Source organism: Vidua macroura, chromosome 1, assembly GCF_024509145.1.
Source record: "Vidua macroura isolate BioBank_ID:100142 chromosome 1, ASM2450914v1, whole genome shotgun sequence".
Lineage (NCBI taxonomy): Eukaryota > Metazoa > Chordata > Aves > Passeriformes > Viduidae > Vidua > Vidua macroura.
In genome coordinates, this window is record NC_071571.1 from 41,707,178 (window position 1) to 41,721,840 (window position 14,663).

General features: G+C 41.6%; 1 protein-coding gene across 3 annotated transcripts in view; it reads left to right on the top strand.

Moving 5' to 3' along the window:
• The window catches only part of CNOT10 (CCR4-NOT transcription complex subunit 10), a 32,237-nt gene extending 25,908 nt beyond the window's left edge, over positions 1-6,329 (top strand). For all 3 annotated transcript variants that reach the window (XM_053998641.1, XM_053998658.1, XM_053998649.1), the window contains 6 exons: positions 638-751; positions 2,085-2,215; positions 2,970-3,005; positions 3,106-3,233; positions 4,491-4,566; positions 6,042-6,329. In XM_053998641.1, the coding sequence (XP_053854616.1) occupies positions 638-751; positions 2,085-2,215; positions 2,970-3,005; positions 3,106-3,233; positions 4,491-4,566; positions 6,042-6,196 (640 nt within the window). In that variant the 3' untranslated portion in view covers positions 6,197-6,329. The remainder of the gene's footprint in view (positions 1-637; positions 752-2,084; positions 2,216-2,969; positions 3,006-3,105; positions 3,234-4,490; positions 4,567-6,041) is intronic.
• The last annotated feature ends 8,334 nt before the right edge of the window (positions 6,330-14,663 follow it).

Sequence of the window (14,663 nt, forward strand, 5' to 3'; positions counted from 1 at the left end):
CTGCCAGAGATTTTCTGGTTTTGGAAAGATAAGCAAGTCTATGATAGCAACAAAATGTCGTGGATCACTCAGAGTCTTGGCACTGGGTTACAGCCCTCAATTGAACACAAAACTGGAAATGCCAAATTCTCCGGTGTTTGTCTCCCTGTGTGCAGATGTTGTTCAATAGAAGAGTGAAATATGTTACAGCTTAATTGATAGCTACTGTGTCTGTAGATTGTGTTTTCTAGCAATCTAGAAATTTGCTACTCTTCTCTACAACAGAAGGTGAGGGCAGAGGAGTACAAATGAGAATCCAAGGCAAGACCAGTAACGAGTGTGAGAAAGGGAAACTAACCATGAGAAAAATGACACATGGTGAAGTCCATTTTTTTTTAGTCTATTATTTATGATAACTGCAAAATCTTGCTGAGCACACCATGGTGATCCTTGGTTTATATGGGTAGGACAATTGAATCCATAAATAATGAAAACTAAATCTTGTACTTCATAGTTAGGTGGGAAGTCATTATTGAAAGTTTGATTTATTTCTTCAGCACTAAACAAGAAAAAAGATTTAACAGGTGTATTTGGAATCACAGAATTCTCCATTTAACATACTGACTGTCTCTCCCTCCCCTTTTGTGTTTCCTTCCAGGTGCTCGATCCTTGCATGTAGTGCTTATGTGGCTCTGGCTTTGGGGGATAACCTTATGGCATTGAATCATGCAGATAAACTTCTGCAGCAACCAAAGCTCTCAGGGTCTCTTAAGTAAGTCTGATGGGATCATTTCTTCTTTCTCAGCTCTGTTTTTTGCTGGACAGTTCCGAGTTGAAGCTTCCAATTTATGTAGTTGCTTGCCAAATCTGTGTCTGATGCAAAGAATTGCTTGGCCTGCTCCTGTTCTTGTTGAAGCCCTGACTAAATGTCCATTGACACACAGGAACATGAATTCCTTCCTTTGTGTATGAATTACACATAATTTGGAATCAATTGCTGCTTTTATTACTGTTTCTCCAGCTGAGTCCCATGCAGGAGCAGGACCATCAGGTCTCTGTTGTGATTCACTACAGAGTTGCACATGCTTGGCACAGCACAAGGGGCAGGGATGTGCAGCTGTGGGTAGCCAACATCAGCCCAAACCCACACAGCTGAAAGGTTACTTTTGAAACTACAGCCTCAGAGGGAAAGGTGTGCTTAGTCACTCAGGGTAACAGATCTTGTGTGTGCAGGATTATCACTTCACCTGCTACTGCTGCTTATGTAGATTCCATTCTTCAGTTTCTCTTATTCACCTCTCATTTGGCACTGTATTTTTTTGAAGGATATTCAAAGTGCATTCTTTGTCTACCCACCAGTTCTCATACAGCTCTGCAAATTCAAAGAAGGCAACTTCAGTCCTATCTTTCTGACACTGTGCATTTAATGCACAAGATAGCAGAGGTTTTTACAGTAGTAGTATTTTTCAAGACTGGTAATGTACTTGTGGAAGGCCAGGTAACTCGTGCTTATTTTTGTATGCTGACACCATGCTTTCAACTGGTCCATGCCAATTAAATACTTTGGCTTCTGTTCTTCACACTACTGCAGTTCATCCTTTTGCACAGTCATTGTATTAGCAAGATCTTTGAGGAGTTTGCAAGGTAACACATAATTTTGTGTTACTGTTACGTAATGAAGGAAATGCTAAATAACAGACAAAGAGGTATGTATCTTGGTCCCAGGAAAATAGGTGCTTTATTTTTATTGAATGTAAAATAAAGTAACACTTTAAATTGTAGATCTATCCATATTCTGGGGTGGCTTTTCTTAATTCTCTGAATAAAGCCCCACCAAGGTACTTTCTCTGTGGAATGGAAACTCTGTGCATGGATGAATTGTCATTATTCACGTGTGGATTTTTTTTTATAACTTGGATCCCTAAAAACAGTAAATGGTAGAACTAGGTATTATGACAATGCCTTATGAGCAAGTTAACTTCCATGCAAGTGTTCCCAGTAATAGTTCCCATGTGCTCACATTAAAAACTGCATTGTTTGTCTCTAATAACAAACTGTGGGGATGGCTGTGCTGACATTTGTACCCTGACCCTTTGCTTTTGTAGGTTTCTCGGGCATTTGTATGCAGCAGAAGCTCTCATCTCTCTAGACAGAATATCTGATGCCATCACTCACTTGAACCCCGAGAATGTTACTGATGTTTCCCTTGGGATTTCTTCAAATGAGCAGGATCAAGGTTAATGCATCCACACTTCATTATGACTGGTTATGCTTTCAAGCTGCCTTCCTGCTCTAACTTTGTAGACACAAATATAATGATGATTAAGACATTTTGTTTTAAGACCTGTAGGTTATTACAGGGTGGGGGAGAGTATTGTTTGTGGTTTTATTTTCCTGGCTTCAGTTCCCACTTTGTGTTTGGTGTGTCTTTTCCTTGTTTGTCATTCTTATGAGGTGGTTAATTCTGTAGCATTAATAGGACTGTATATGGTAGTATTCTGACTTGTTTGAAGGAAATTTTTGAAAGCTGCTTTTGTTAAATGTGCTATTATGGTTAAGTTTGGGTTTTATACCAACTCTTCCAGCTTTTTGGTCTTTAAAGGCTTTGTCATAACATTGTAGTCTACTTTAGTGAGATACAGGAGTGAGTAGAACTTAGTTAATCTATATATTAGTCTTCTTTTTAGGAGTGTGTATTCTGTAAGAGAAAAGTACTTCAGAGCCATCTGTATAGTGGAGTCTACAACAGCTCTGATTCCAGTGACATGCCTGCAGTTTAAACTCGCTGTACTCATCTGCAAATCTAAAAGCACAACACTGAAAACAGGAAGTCTTGAATGACACAAACTCTTGAGCAAACTGATCTGTTTTCCCCCTTTAATGTCAGACTGTGAAGAAAGCAGAAAATTTGTATCTTTGTATTATTTTTGTAATAACCTTTAAAAAAGGTCACAGAGCATGATGTGTTTGTGTTTGTTTTTTCTTTGCAGGATCTGACAAAGGAGAGAATGAGGCAATGGAATCTTGTAAGTACCAGCCACTGTATTCAGCAGAGAACAAGAACTTACTTGGCTAGCTGGAATAAAAGTGTAAGGAAAAAATAATTTTTTTTTTTTTTAATTGCAGCTGGCAAGCAGACACCACAGTGTTACCCCAGTTCAGTCACGTCTGCTCGAACAATGATGTTATTTAACCTTGGAAGTGCTTACTGCTTGAGGAGTGAATATGACAAAGCTCGAAAGTGTCTTCATCAGGTATGAAAAACAAATTTCAAGGCAGCTTTAGGGACAAATGTACTTCCTTCGAAGTGCCATTCAGATCACAGTGAATTCTGGTGATTTCACAGCCCAGGCTTATTTGCAGATCCTGCTGAGATGGTGGTTTTCTTCTGTCTTTATGAACCAGTCTCTATTAAAAACAAAATTAATTCTAAATTTCTTATTTATGTAAGAAGTTCAGTACCACTATAGGCAGCGTTTTATTTTCCTTAGGTCATATCTGAACAGTGGAAGATGGCCTTTTCACGTTTAAGTTTACTTGTTTGTTTGGGGTTTTCTGTGGTCTTTTTAATGGTCTAGTAGTAATTGTTATAATTCAGAGAAAAGTTTCCTCCCATGTAATTTAATAACTCACCATCTGAACTGTTATCTCTAGGGCTGTGAGAACAAACTGCAATTCTGCTGGAAGTATGCTCCTTGTCTGCCTCTTGTCCCAAGAATTCTCAAGTACTGCTTTTGAAATGCTGTCTCCACTTAGCCTGTGTCACATCACTTGGTCTTTCTCATGGCTGGGACCCATGTCTTTCAGTCATGAAGTTTCTTTTTTTGCAGCCACTCCTGCCTGTCAGGAAGACTTCTTGGATGCATTGTTGAGCTACAAACTGAAACATCAGCTTCCAAATTACTTCACAGTAATTGTGAAGATTGAAATTCTGTGAGGCTCTCAACTACTTAAGGCAGTTGTCTGGCTCTTTTTCCTTCTGAGGCTTCTTATGATGGGGCAGGTGTCTCTGCTTGGGCTCTGTAACACCTGTGTAAAGCCCAAAGGAGTGCAAGGCTACCCATGGATGTAAAATACAGTGGGGCTCTGCATCTGCAGTAAATTCATTGACTTCATAGCTGAAAAATGGTTGTGTATGGGAAGCTAATGAACAATCCTTTTTAACTTTGTATTCTGACCTTTGAAGCAGTGGAAGTTACCTTCTTCACCTGTCACCTCACCAGGAAACCATGCTAGGCTGGCCCAAGAAATACAGATCCATATGAACATAAGTACACAGCAGATGGTCCTGCTAATTAGTGTGAAACAGTCTTGCTATGTAGATAATCTTACCATCTCTCCTTGCATGCTTAAATCTGATGGAGCGTATGAGTTTGAAAAAATCTGGTCTTAGTTGATGAATTATTTAGTATTGTTACCTAAGATGGTGAAATCTTGTCAAGGGGCACTTTCTTTGTTCTGGAACTTTCTGTTAAGCACTTTTTCTCTCCACCCTCTTCTTTTTCAATCAGGCTGCTTCACTGATCCACCCCAAAGAGATCCCTCCAGAGGCCATCCTGCTGGCTGTGTATCTTGAATTGCAGAACGGTAAGCTGGGAGATGTTCTGGCAGCCTAAGTTTGGGATACAAAGGCAGGAGGACAGTAGTCATCATTCCTACTCTATCTAGAGAGCATTTGAGCTATACCCTTTAGGCCCTGCCTCCATTTTACACTGCTGTGGATCCATTTATGTGCACCTTCACTTCCATAGTTTATTGCCATTCTGTTTTTACACACTCCAGACCTCCTAAATGTTCATTTCCTGAGATGAAGTTTTCTGTCTTGGTGCAGAAGTCATCAGTCTTGGATAGGCTCAGTAAAACCTTTGATGAAGTTTATAGTGTAAAGAGGGTTTGAAAAGCTTTCTCCATTAAAAGGCAACCACAATCCAAGTTTCCCAAAGAAGCTGTGTCAAGTACGTAGAGCAAGTGGAGCAAGTATGGCAGCAAAACTTGTAATACTGATAACTTTCTCTTCCACAATGCTTTCCTTTGAAGGTTCACTTTGTTTGTATGAAGTGAAAGCTCTACATAATGGGAAACTGGAAAAGTTGCACTTGAATTCTGCAGTGTGAGCAGACTGGTGCAGATGCTGCTTGAAGCGATCATGGTTGCAGACCTGTGCCCCTTGGGGGCACTTCATGTCCAAGTGTTGTGAAATGTTCTGTGTGCCTGTTCCCCTTCCTTGGATGTTCCAACATCTCCTTTGCTGTTGCATTGCAGGCAGGCAGAGGATTTGAGCGTTTGCATTTGGAATTGAGACTTCTGCAAAGCTTTTCTTACAAAGATTTTCTAAATTGGAATTTTGGAAACCTTTGTTTCTGCAACAGAGGTGTACAGAGCAGAAGAGAGTAGAAAGTGGGATTTACATCACTCACCTTCTTCTAAGTAGATAACTAAAAGAGGCTAAAGACATTTTTTGTTCTATAAATAACAACAAAATGGTGCATCTCTTCTGAAACTAAAACTTCAGGGAAAGAAAATTATGAGGGAGAACTACTCTCCTCACAACTCAGTTCCTTTTCTCCTATAATTTTTAAGGTTTAATTTTTAACAAAGAGTGAGTTTTCCATGTATATTGGTAGTTGTTTGATGGACCATACTTACAGTTGAAAATCAGATTTCTTCTTTTAAAAACATCTTGTATCCCCTTGGCATTCATATTACTGTCTGCAATGTCACAGTGTGAGGGCATTTTGTGTGTGATCTAGCACCTCACTGTGCAGCTGGGAAAGAGAAGAGGTGACCTTTGGGAAATTAGAAGGTGCTTTGCCATCTTCCAGCTCTGAGGTAAAAGCTTGATGTCTTCAGCCCAGAATAGCTGGACTCAATCAAAACTTATTTTTTTCAAATTTCCTGTTGTCTACTGGTTTTCCTATCCATACCAGCATTCCACTGGAGAGGAAGCACTGCTGGTGTACCTGGCCTGGGCTCAGGGCTGGCTTATCAGCTCTGTCCCTGAACAGTAATTCATATGTCATTAAATGGCATTTCGGGTTTTTTAATTGAAACTTGCCTTGTAGGTAACACGCAGCTGGCACTGCAGATCATCAAGAGGAACCAGCTGCTCCCTTCTGTGAAAACACTCTCTGACATGCGGAAAAAGCCTGTTTTCCAGCCAGTCCACTCCATCCAGCCCATTCAGATGCCAGCTTTCACCACTGTTCAAAGGAAGTGAGGTTGTGCTTTAACCTGCTGCTGCCCTGGTCAGGGGGGCTTGGGATTTTGTATATTTTTTTAACCTAGGACACCTGAATACCCCAATTGCTGGAGTGTGTTTGTTTATGTAAATTTTTAATAAAAGATGTAAACCAAAAGACTTGTTTGTAAAGGTTATTTCATGAATGATGGTTATGCTAGTGTGTAATTCAGCTCTTTTTGAAGAGAATAGAGAGGAGAGCAGTGAGTGGAGAAAACCATTTACCTGAAGTAAAGTCCTTCTGAAGGAGCAGTTGAGTAGTTGTGTTGACATATATAAGGCATGCTCTTCCTCAATGAAGAGGGAACCTGTTTCTGTTGCTTTTTTTTTTGTTGTTGTTTTTTTGTTTTCCCCTCTCCCTGGTTTTCCTTTGCCCAACCAGTGTAATGGTGCAGCTATGGAGGAAGCATGGATCTGGCTATAAGAAAAAGGTTGGGTTTGGGGTGGTTTTTTGTAGGTTTTTGTTGGTGGATTTTTTTGTGGGGAGCAGGGTATTGGGTGGGTGGGGTTTTTTTTGGGGGGGGGTGTTTTGGATGGGATTTTGGGCTTTTTTGTTGGTTTTTTTGGGGCGGGGAGGGATTGTGGCAGTTTTTAAATCTAGTTTCCAATATAGATGAATACCTCTCTTTAACAAAAAAAAAATTTGCCTTTTACTCAAAGGAAGATGGAGCATAATCAAGGACCTTCTGCTTACTTACTCTGAGCACAGGAGGGGAGGAGAGGCATAAGATAATTGGAGCCCAGCACGCCTCTCACAGTCCCTCCAGGGCTGTTTTGTGCCATTTCAGCTATCCTGATAATCTCCAGGGTAGAGCTCAGCTACCACCTTATCTCCCTGTGCTGCTGGCGTTGTACTTTGCCTCCAGCCAGCACCAAGAGGTCAGTTCTCCCAGCAGCACCTTGGATTCAGGACCTGCCACTTCTGCTCTTAGTACCGTGAGTGTGAGGGAATGCAGACGTGTCCAGGAGGGGAAGGCAGCAGGACAGCCCTGGCTTTGTGTCCATCATCTTGGAGAAACCGGCTGACAGAAACAGTACAGCAAGTGTATTAAACAATGTGCAAGTTGTGGAGTGAGCACAGGTGTGTCTCCAGCAGGAAGCAGGACAGAGCAAGCTTGAGACCTGCTGCTCTGTCTCTTGTCAGATAACTGCCTGCCCTGCTTTTCAATCCCGTCAGAATACAACCCAGTAGCTGCCTTTTTCAGTAGTAACTTTACTGCAGGAGCTGCAATGCACCCTTGTCCTCAGGTAGGGGCAAACAGTTTAGAAACACTAGGAATAAAAAAAGTATCCGAAGTAAGTTGGTATCGATCACCTCACTGAAAGAAGGAAGAAAGGGAACTGATAGATCTTTTACGTCAGAGTAGATTGACTGATTAAATACAAGAAGGTTCAAGATGCTCCCTGTGTGGTCCCGGGCCCTGAATAGAGAAGATTCTTCCCCGCCCCCCCCCAGGAATGCGGGGCATTCACATGCAAAAGATGCTCTGGCCATGCCCGGGCTCGGTGAAGGATGCAGTTGTTCCCTAGATAAGGCACATCTTATCGCAGCCGCGTTTGCACGTGAGCTGCGGCCTCCGGCCCCAGCTCGGTGCCCCGGGGCGGCGCAGCCCCCACAGCAGCTGCGCCGCTCTCCCGCTGCCCGCCGCACGGCCTCGCGCAGGGTAATGACGGCTCTCGGCTTTCATCGCTTGCTATTAAACAGAAAGGAAAATTAAATATCATAACACATAAAGGGAGGCAGCAGCCAAGCACCTGACCTAACTTCTACCTTCAATCGTTTTAATCTCTGGTAGGAAATAAGTGAAAGTCAAGTAAAATGGTGCTGTCCTTCGGTAGAAAAACGGGGAGCGTGAGCAGCCCAGGCTCAGCAGTGGGCTAAGTTAGTAAACCCAATAATGCTCAGCAGTTTGGTTTGGGCCACTTCCTGAAGGAAAGGGTGCCTGTCCCTCTCCCCTTACCTCCAGGATCTCCCCTACAGCAGCACACTGGCTCATATTCCCGCAGCAGGAGAAAGGGGGTGCATTCCCTTTTCCCCCACCACAACCCTTGTTGCTGCTTCAGGACTGTTCCTGCACCATGCCTGTGGCCCCTGCTGTTTCTCTCACCAGAACCTTTAGTTCTGCCCATGGTCCCGGTGCAAGGACTGGGCAGCACTCATCCAGCAGTGTCCTGAGCCATCTCCCAGTGTTCAGGGAGCTTTTGGGTTCCAGTTGTCTTCAGGAAGAGGGCACAGGGGAGCCAAGGCAATACAGAGTAACACAGGAAGCTGGACAAACTCACCCGGGCAGCCTTTGTCCCTTGCCTCCACAGGGCCTTCTCCCTCCCTCTCTCCCTCTTGAAGGGATTTGTGTACTCCTGACAGGTTGCCAGCTGCTCCAGCAGGAAGAAAGCAAAGGCCTAGTGAAGGATTTTGATGAATGGTGCTGAGAGCCCTACAGCTGTACAAGCCCAGAAGGCATCTTGGCTTCAAAAAGCTAAAGCAGCCAGCACTTCCAGAGCCTGGAATCCACCACCACTCCTACCCACGATGGGAATTTAGTCAGTGGCTTTAATTCTCAAACCTCACTTGAAGAGCATCTTCCTATGCTCACAAATTCTTTTCAAACATTTTCCAAGGTAGTGAGGAAAAATGGAAGCTTTTAATTAACCCAACTTTTGTTGACAGGCTGCCCTGTAAGATGCCAGAGAGACTTATGAAATGTTCTGGTGGCTTTGCTTTACACTGCCATGCAGAAGAAGCATTCTTTCAGTGGCCAAGGTGAAGGAAAGGAAACATAGAAATGGACCTAAAAAAGTTAAACCAGAAATTTTCTGGCAAAATATTGGGAAAAAACGATGGATTTGGAAGCAGTGAGTTCAATATCACAACTCTTTTCTCCAGTCATGACAATGAGGCCTTTTTCTAATAACACATAACAGCTAGGAGGGGCTTTTTCTTTTTTGCATCCTGATAGAAGAGAAGGCTCTTCCTGGATGGTACAGAAACACACACACACACACACAGAGTTGCCGTGAAAAAAAACTCACATTTATTTGATTAAACAAAAATAAAATAAACTGCATAGGAACATTTTAAAGTCCAGAGAGACACTGACTTTGTTTTAAGGCTGCAGTAGCTGATACATCGTCTCCTTGCTACATCCTTCAGCCTTCCCTATGGACCACAAAGATACATTCAGAAGCCTCCATTAACACAAGGGTTCTAACATTTTGTTCACTTATTCTACATAAAAGTTTGCACATAACCTGTCATGCTTTCTTCTCTGCAGTACTCAACATCTGACAAGTAGAAATTATATCACTTTTTCTCCAAGTAGAAATGTGATGCCCTTTTTTGGAGCACAGCAATTTTTGTCACAGCCCGACTCATTTTCAATTAGATACAAAATCTTTGAGCAGCTCATTAAAAGCAGAGCACTGTCTGACCTCCTGAGATATTTTATTATTAGGAGAGCAGCATGATTAGTTACTAAAGTAGAAAAGAAATAACAGAAGAGGAAACTAAGAAACCAAATCAACCCAAGATGCCCAACATCCAAAAAATGACAAGATCAGCCTGGATTCTGATGCAAACCTGCACTGAGGCAATGCTAGTTATAAAACATCAATGCTACTCATAAATCAGAAAATTTTGCAAGATGGGGCATACATCTACAGCCAATTAAGGGGGGGCGGGGGAGGGAGGAAGAGAAAAAAAGTCATGTTTGACATTGGTTTCATGGGGCTGAGCTTCATTTTGTTCAAGGCTTGCAACTTCTATTTGAGTTAAATTGCAGGTATGAGTTTCACACCCTCAACTGCTCCAAGGACCTGTGCACGAAGCAAGCAGGGCATGACAGGTAATGCACAATACAAACAAGAGCCACAGACATAAGAAACCCCCACCAACTCAGGTGACTAAGCAAACCTTACAAACTAGTTAAAAACCTCTTAGTCATTTTAGAGAGAAAAAAAAAAAAAAAAAACAAAACCCTCAGAAACAAACCTCCCTCTGAAGGAAAAACTACTACATTGTCTGAAAAGTACTCTACAAACCTATAAAAGAACTTTTTTTTTTTTTTTTAAACTAGTCTGGTAGTTCAAAAGGAAGCTACTTAACTACATCAGTACACAGACACTTAACATTCAGTAAGTAAGGCTCTATGAAAAGAGCTTAAAAAATTATCTACCTGAGTTTGTAAGTTGATACAATCATTAATAGAAGGTCTAAGACCATGCAGGTACACAAAGCATTTTTAGAACCATTATTGGTTGAACAATGATGGAAAAAGATGCCAGTCTGGCTTGTTAACCCGTAAGATCACTTAGAGACATCAATGTACATTTCCCACCATAACATTTACCAAACCCAACACAGCCTGTTGTTATTAGGGGTCTCCTGTACCCACTTCTGCCACCCCTTAATATGAGCTGGGGATGAAAAAGGACTTCTTTTTAATCCAATAGAGTAGTCTGAAAATATGCTTCTGCAACTTAACTCCACAGGTAAAATGGGTTACATGTGGCATGTCACTAGTTAACTTGCCTAAAACCCCAAGACACTGGTTTTCAACTGCCTCTCTTGAGTATGTCTGAACCTAAGCTGCCCTCCAGGAATAGGAACTTGATTGCTTTGTCATGGTGGAAAAAATCCCATTGAGTCAAGCAAGCTACAAATACAATCACCAAGTCAATAAAATAAAAAACCAGGACCTTATTCCCTTCAAGCATTTGGTATAGCATTGTGTTTACAGCAATCATAACACCAGTCCTCCCAAACAGGACACATTGGTAGGCATGCATAAAAGTTTTTCTCTTGTAGAGAGAAGACCTAAAGGTCTTACAGACATAACAACACTGCAAATGAACATGAAGTATGTCACGTCAGCCAGTAGTGTCATAATACTGAACAAAAGTTTACACTTCCATACCTTGTAGTGAAACCAGAACAAACCCGAAAGCATTTCAGGTCTCAGTCCAGTTTGCCTGAACATTTGGTTTTATTTACAGGTTCTCTAGCAAGGGCAGTTTAATATCTCCATAGGCAGGCAGCAAAAACAAAAGCAAACAAAAGCAAGCAGTCACCACATAGAACACACTTAGTATCTCTGTTTCAATTAAAATGCTTTTCCAACAGGCAGGATGAATCCTTCCCCCAGGCAGATTCTCAACTATGTCCCAAACCTGTCTGATGCTAAATTGAGGTAGATGATTTACTTCTGCAAAGTGAGGTAGAACTTCAAGCAAAAGATAGTGGCATCTCTAGTTGTGCGTTTTGTACCACAGCAAACTGGGTTTCAAACTCCCAAGGACTCAAAGACCAAAGGTACAATATTTGTCTAACTTGAGTACCAGTGTTCCTTTTTTATACAGTTCCAAACTGTTTGTCTAAATATCTCTACTTTTAAATACCCTATTACCTTTTGGCACCATTTGGCTTACACTCCTTTAAAAAATAAACAAAACTTTGGCACAATACTTTTTTAATCTAGAACGAAGAAAGAAATCTTATGATTTGAAAGGTTATGGCAAGATGAGCCTATAAACCTGCTCTCTTCAGAAATCAATTTTGGTTTAACTGTAATGTAATGGACTGGGGCCCACTTTCCTTCAATTCCAAGGGAGCGCCACATCCAAGTGACTTGTTCTCTCTCCCAGGTTGGTTATGTCTGGCTCTAACATGCATTAGTTTTCAGGTGTTATCTTCCTTTCCCTTCTTTCTTTAAAAGTTTGTGGGCCTCCTTAAATAAGTTGTATTTAAAATGTACTAAATAAAAAGGAGCAAGTTATGTGAAGGACCTGCATTATCAAGTACTGAATCTGCTTCAGCTTGCTACTAAAGTTCCTGCTTAAATAATTCTGAGAAAGGGCAAGATTGCTTTATATGCTGAGCACCCAAACCAGACACACTGATTGCTGGTAACATTTTGTCAAGCAAAAGGTTTACAGAGAGCCACTGGTTTAACCTGGCATAGAGAAAATCCTTTGGGAGTTCAAGTAAACAGTTCTGTCCCCTACATTTGCTGTTCCCCAACGAAGAGGCACACACTTACTTTACCCTTCTCTAGGCCATTGCCCCTAGTTAAGAAGGTTACTCTGAATGCTTTTTTGGTTTGCAATCCAGTTTCCAAGCCTTGCTTTTCCTCTCTGCATGCATGTATATTACAGGGGCATTAACCTGAGAACATGCATGGAAAAGCAGAGCAAGCTGGAATCTTGTTTATTACTTTTTGATAAGCCTCTATGGGGCATCTGATGTTGGCATTGTATATTAGCACTACTTTTTTTTCATTGCATATAAACACTCCATTTTATAAGCTACACTATCACTTTTCAATGAGACCAAGTGTGCTTAGCACTATCTATCACAAAGATAAGAATTCTTTTGGGTAGCTAAATAGTAGTGTTTTTAAAACGAAAAAGCTCCCCAACAACATGAGGTCAAACACTCAAGGTTCGGTTTGCAAGCAAATCCCGCTGAGTTAAATAGACAGCAGCTTAGAAAGAGTTTAAGTCATTCCTCTTCCTGACTGAGCTGGGCTGGGGGGCTGTGCAATGGCTCCATTCAAAACAGCAAAGGGCAACTTCAGTGTCTGTCACCTTCCACACGGTGCAGACTGGGGGGGCAAAACATTCCTCCAGTTCAACACAATCCTGGCTGCACACTTAACTTTTTTTTTAATGCCTGGAAAAACAACTCCCTTCTAGCCACAGAGAAGGGCAAACCCCAGAAGCATTTAAGCACAAGAGCATTCCTAGGACACTTCAACACTGCCAGCCACTCTGGTCAAATTATTTAGAGACCTGGCATTTTCATTAAGACATGATAGGATAACTGCAAGGACCCTGCAGACTAAACATTAAAGCTTTTTAAACCACTATTCTTTGGTATCTAGATCTTTCAGGCTATTAGTTTTCACAGCCCAAGTTGCAAATAGTTCTTGGGCTGAATAATACAAGACAACCACTGACATCTCTCACAACTGTAGGCCACTCCCAAGAAGGGAAGTGTGCACACAGGCAGAACTTGCAAAACTTTAAGGTAAACTAGCTCTCTCTCATACATGTTTTGTGTGGCCACAGAAATTTAATGACAGACATCTGTATAAAAGATTATCCTTTCAAGACTGTTTTTAAACCATGCCATCCTAAGACTAAGCCTAACTGAAACACACTGCTTTGAAGAGTTTGCTTCCTTGAGGCTTTGGCTGAAAGGCAGCACAGTTGTTTTATCCCATTTAATTTGGGTGGTTTTCCTCACCCTTCTTTTGAAAGAGGTTTTGCCATCTCATGAACCTTTCTTGTCTCTTTCTGGTCCTTTAGTTTAAGCCTCCTCTAAAGCAGCAGCTCTCTCTGTCTGCACACATCATTGGCATGTCTACAAAACTCAGAAAGTTAACACTCCTTGGAGGGGAAAAGCAGCAAGAAGGAAAGTGCACCTTGTGATTTCTCACGAACTTGTAAAGAGCTTTTCAACCTCAGGTCGCTTTTGTGCATGGTGGCTGGCAGAGAGATGAACCCTTTCCTTGCAGGATGGTTAAGGCTCTTCAGACTTTTTGACAATGACCACATTTACATTTCTGAGATCTTCTCTTGCAAATGGTAAGGTAAATCCCATAGTAAATCAAACTCGAGAGTACTGACAAGAGTTTTTTCCATTGCAGAGAGCAAGAGGAGCTCTCTGTTCCCCACTTTAAGCAATTCTTGTTTGCCAACACCAGAGGGTGAAGCTACAGGTCTGTAGAGACCATATCTGCATGAACAGCTAAACTGGAATGCAGGAAATTGAAGACTAAAACCAAATCCTTCCAGGGACTCAAAGTAACATTTTGCTAAAGAGATCTCTATTCTCTCCAAAGGTTTCTGCTTCTCAGAACACCAGTTTCTATATCCCCAAAAGGGCAAACTTCCCTCTGCCTCCAAGCTTTTAAGGATCAAATACATTAATGTTACACAGAAGTCTTTGGTACTGCCCTGGGAAAAAAGCAGCAAAATTTCACCTTGATGCAGTTTGCCTTTAGCTGGTACTGGTAACTCTTCACTTGGATCTGTAGCCAGAGTTCCTGCAGCAGGGAGCTACAGGCCCACCTCACCCACCCTAAAAGCTACAGTAGCTATTCCCAAAATCTTCAGTCCAGCTCTCTGGGGAAGCCAGAAGATGGGGAAAAAAAAAAAAAAAATCAGTGATAGAGTTATTGCAATCCTCTCTGAACAAAAAAACCCGAAAACAAAACAAAGCAAAACAACTCTTGACTTCTCCAAATCACACCCTGAATCTCCAAAGCTGTGCTTATTTCTTACTTTTGGAAAAAGGTACCACTTTAACAAATTCAAACATTATTCCCTTAAGCTTTCTCTATGGGAAGGGGCAAAAACGCTAAGTCATTTCACAAGAAAGTAAATCAAAAGGGTTTAATTTTCCCTGTTTCAATGCTCCTCCTAACCTCTTCTGTTACCTGGATTA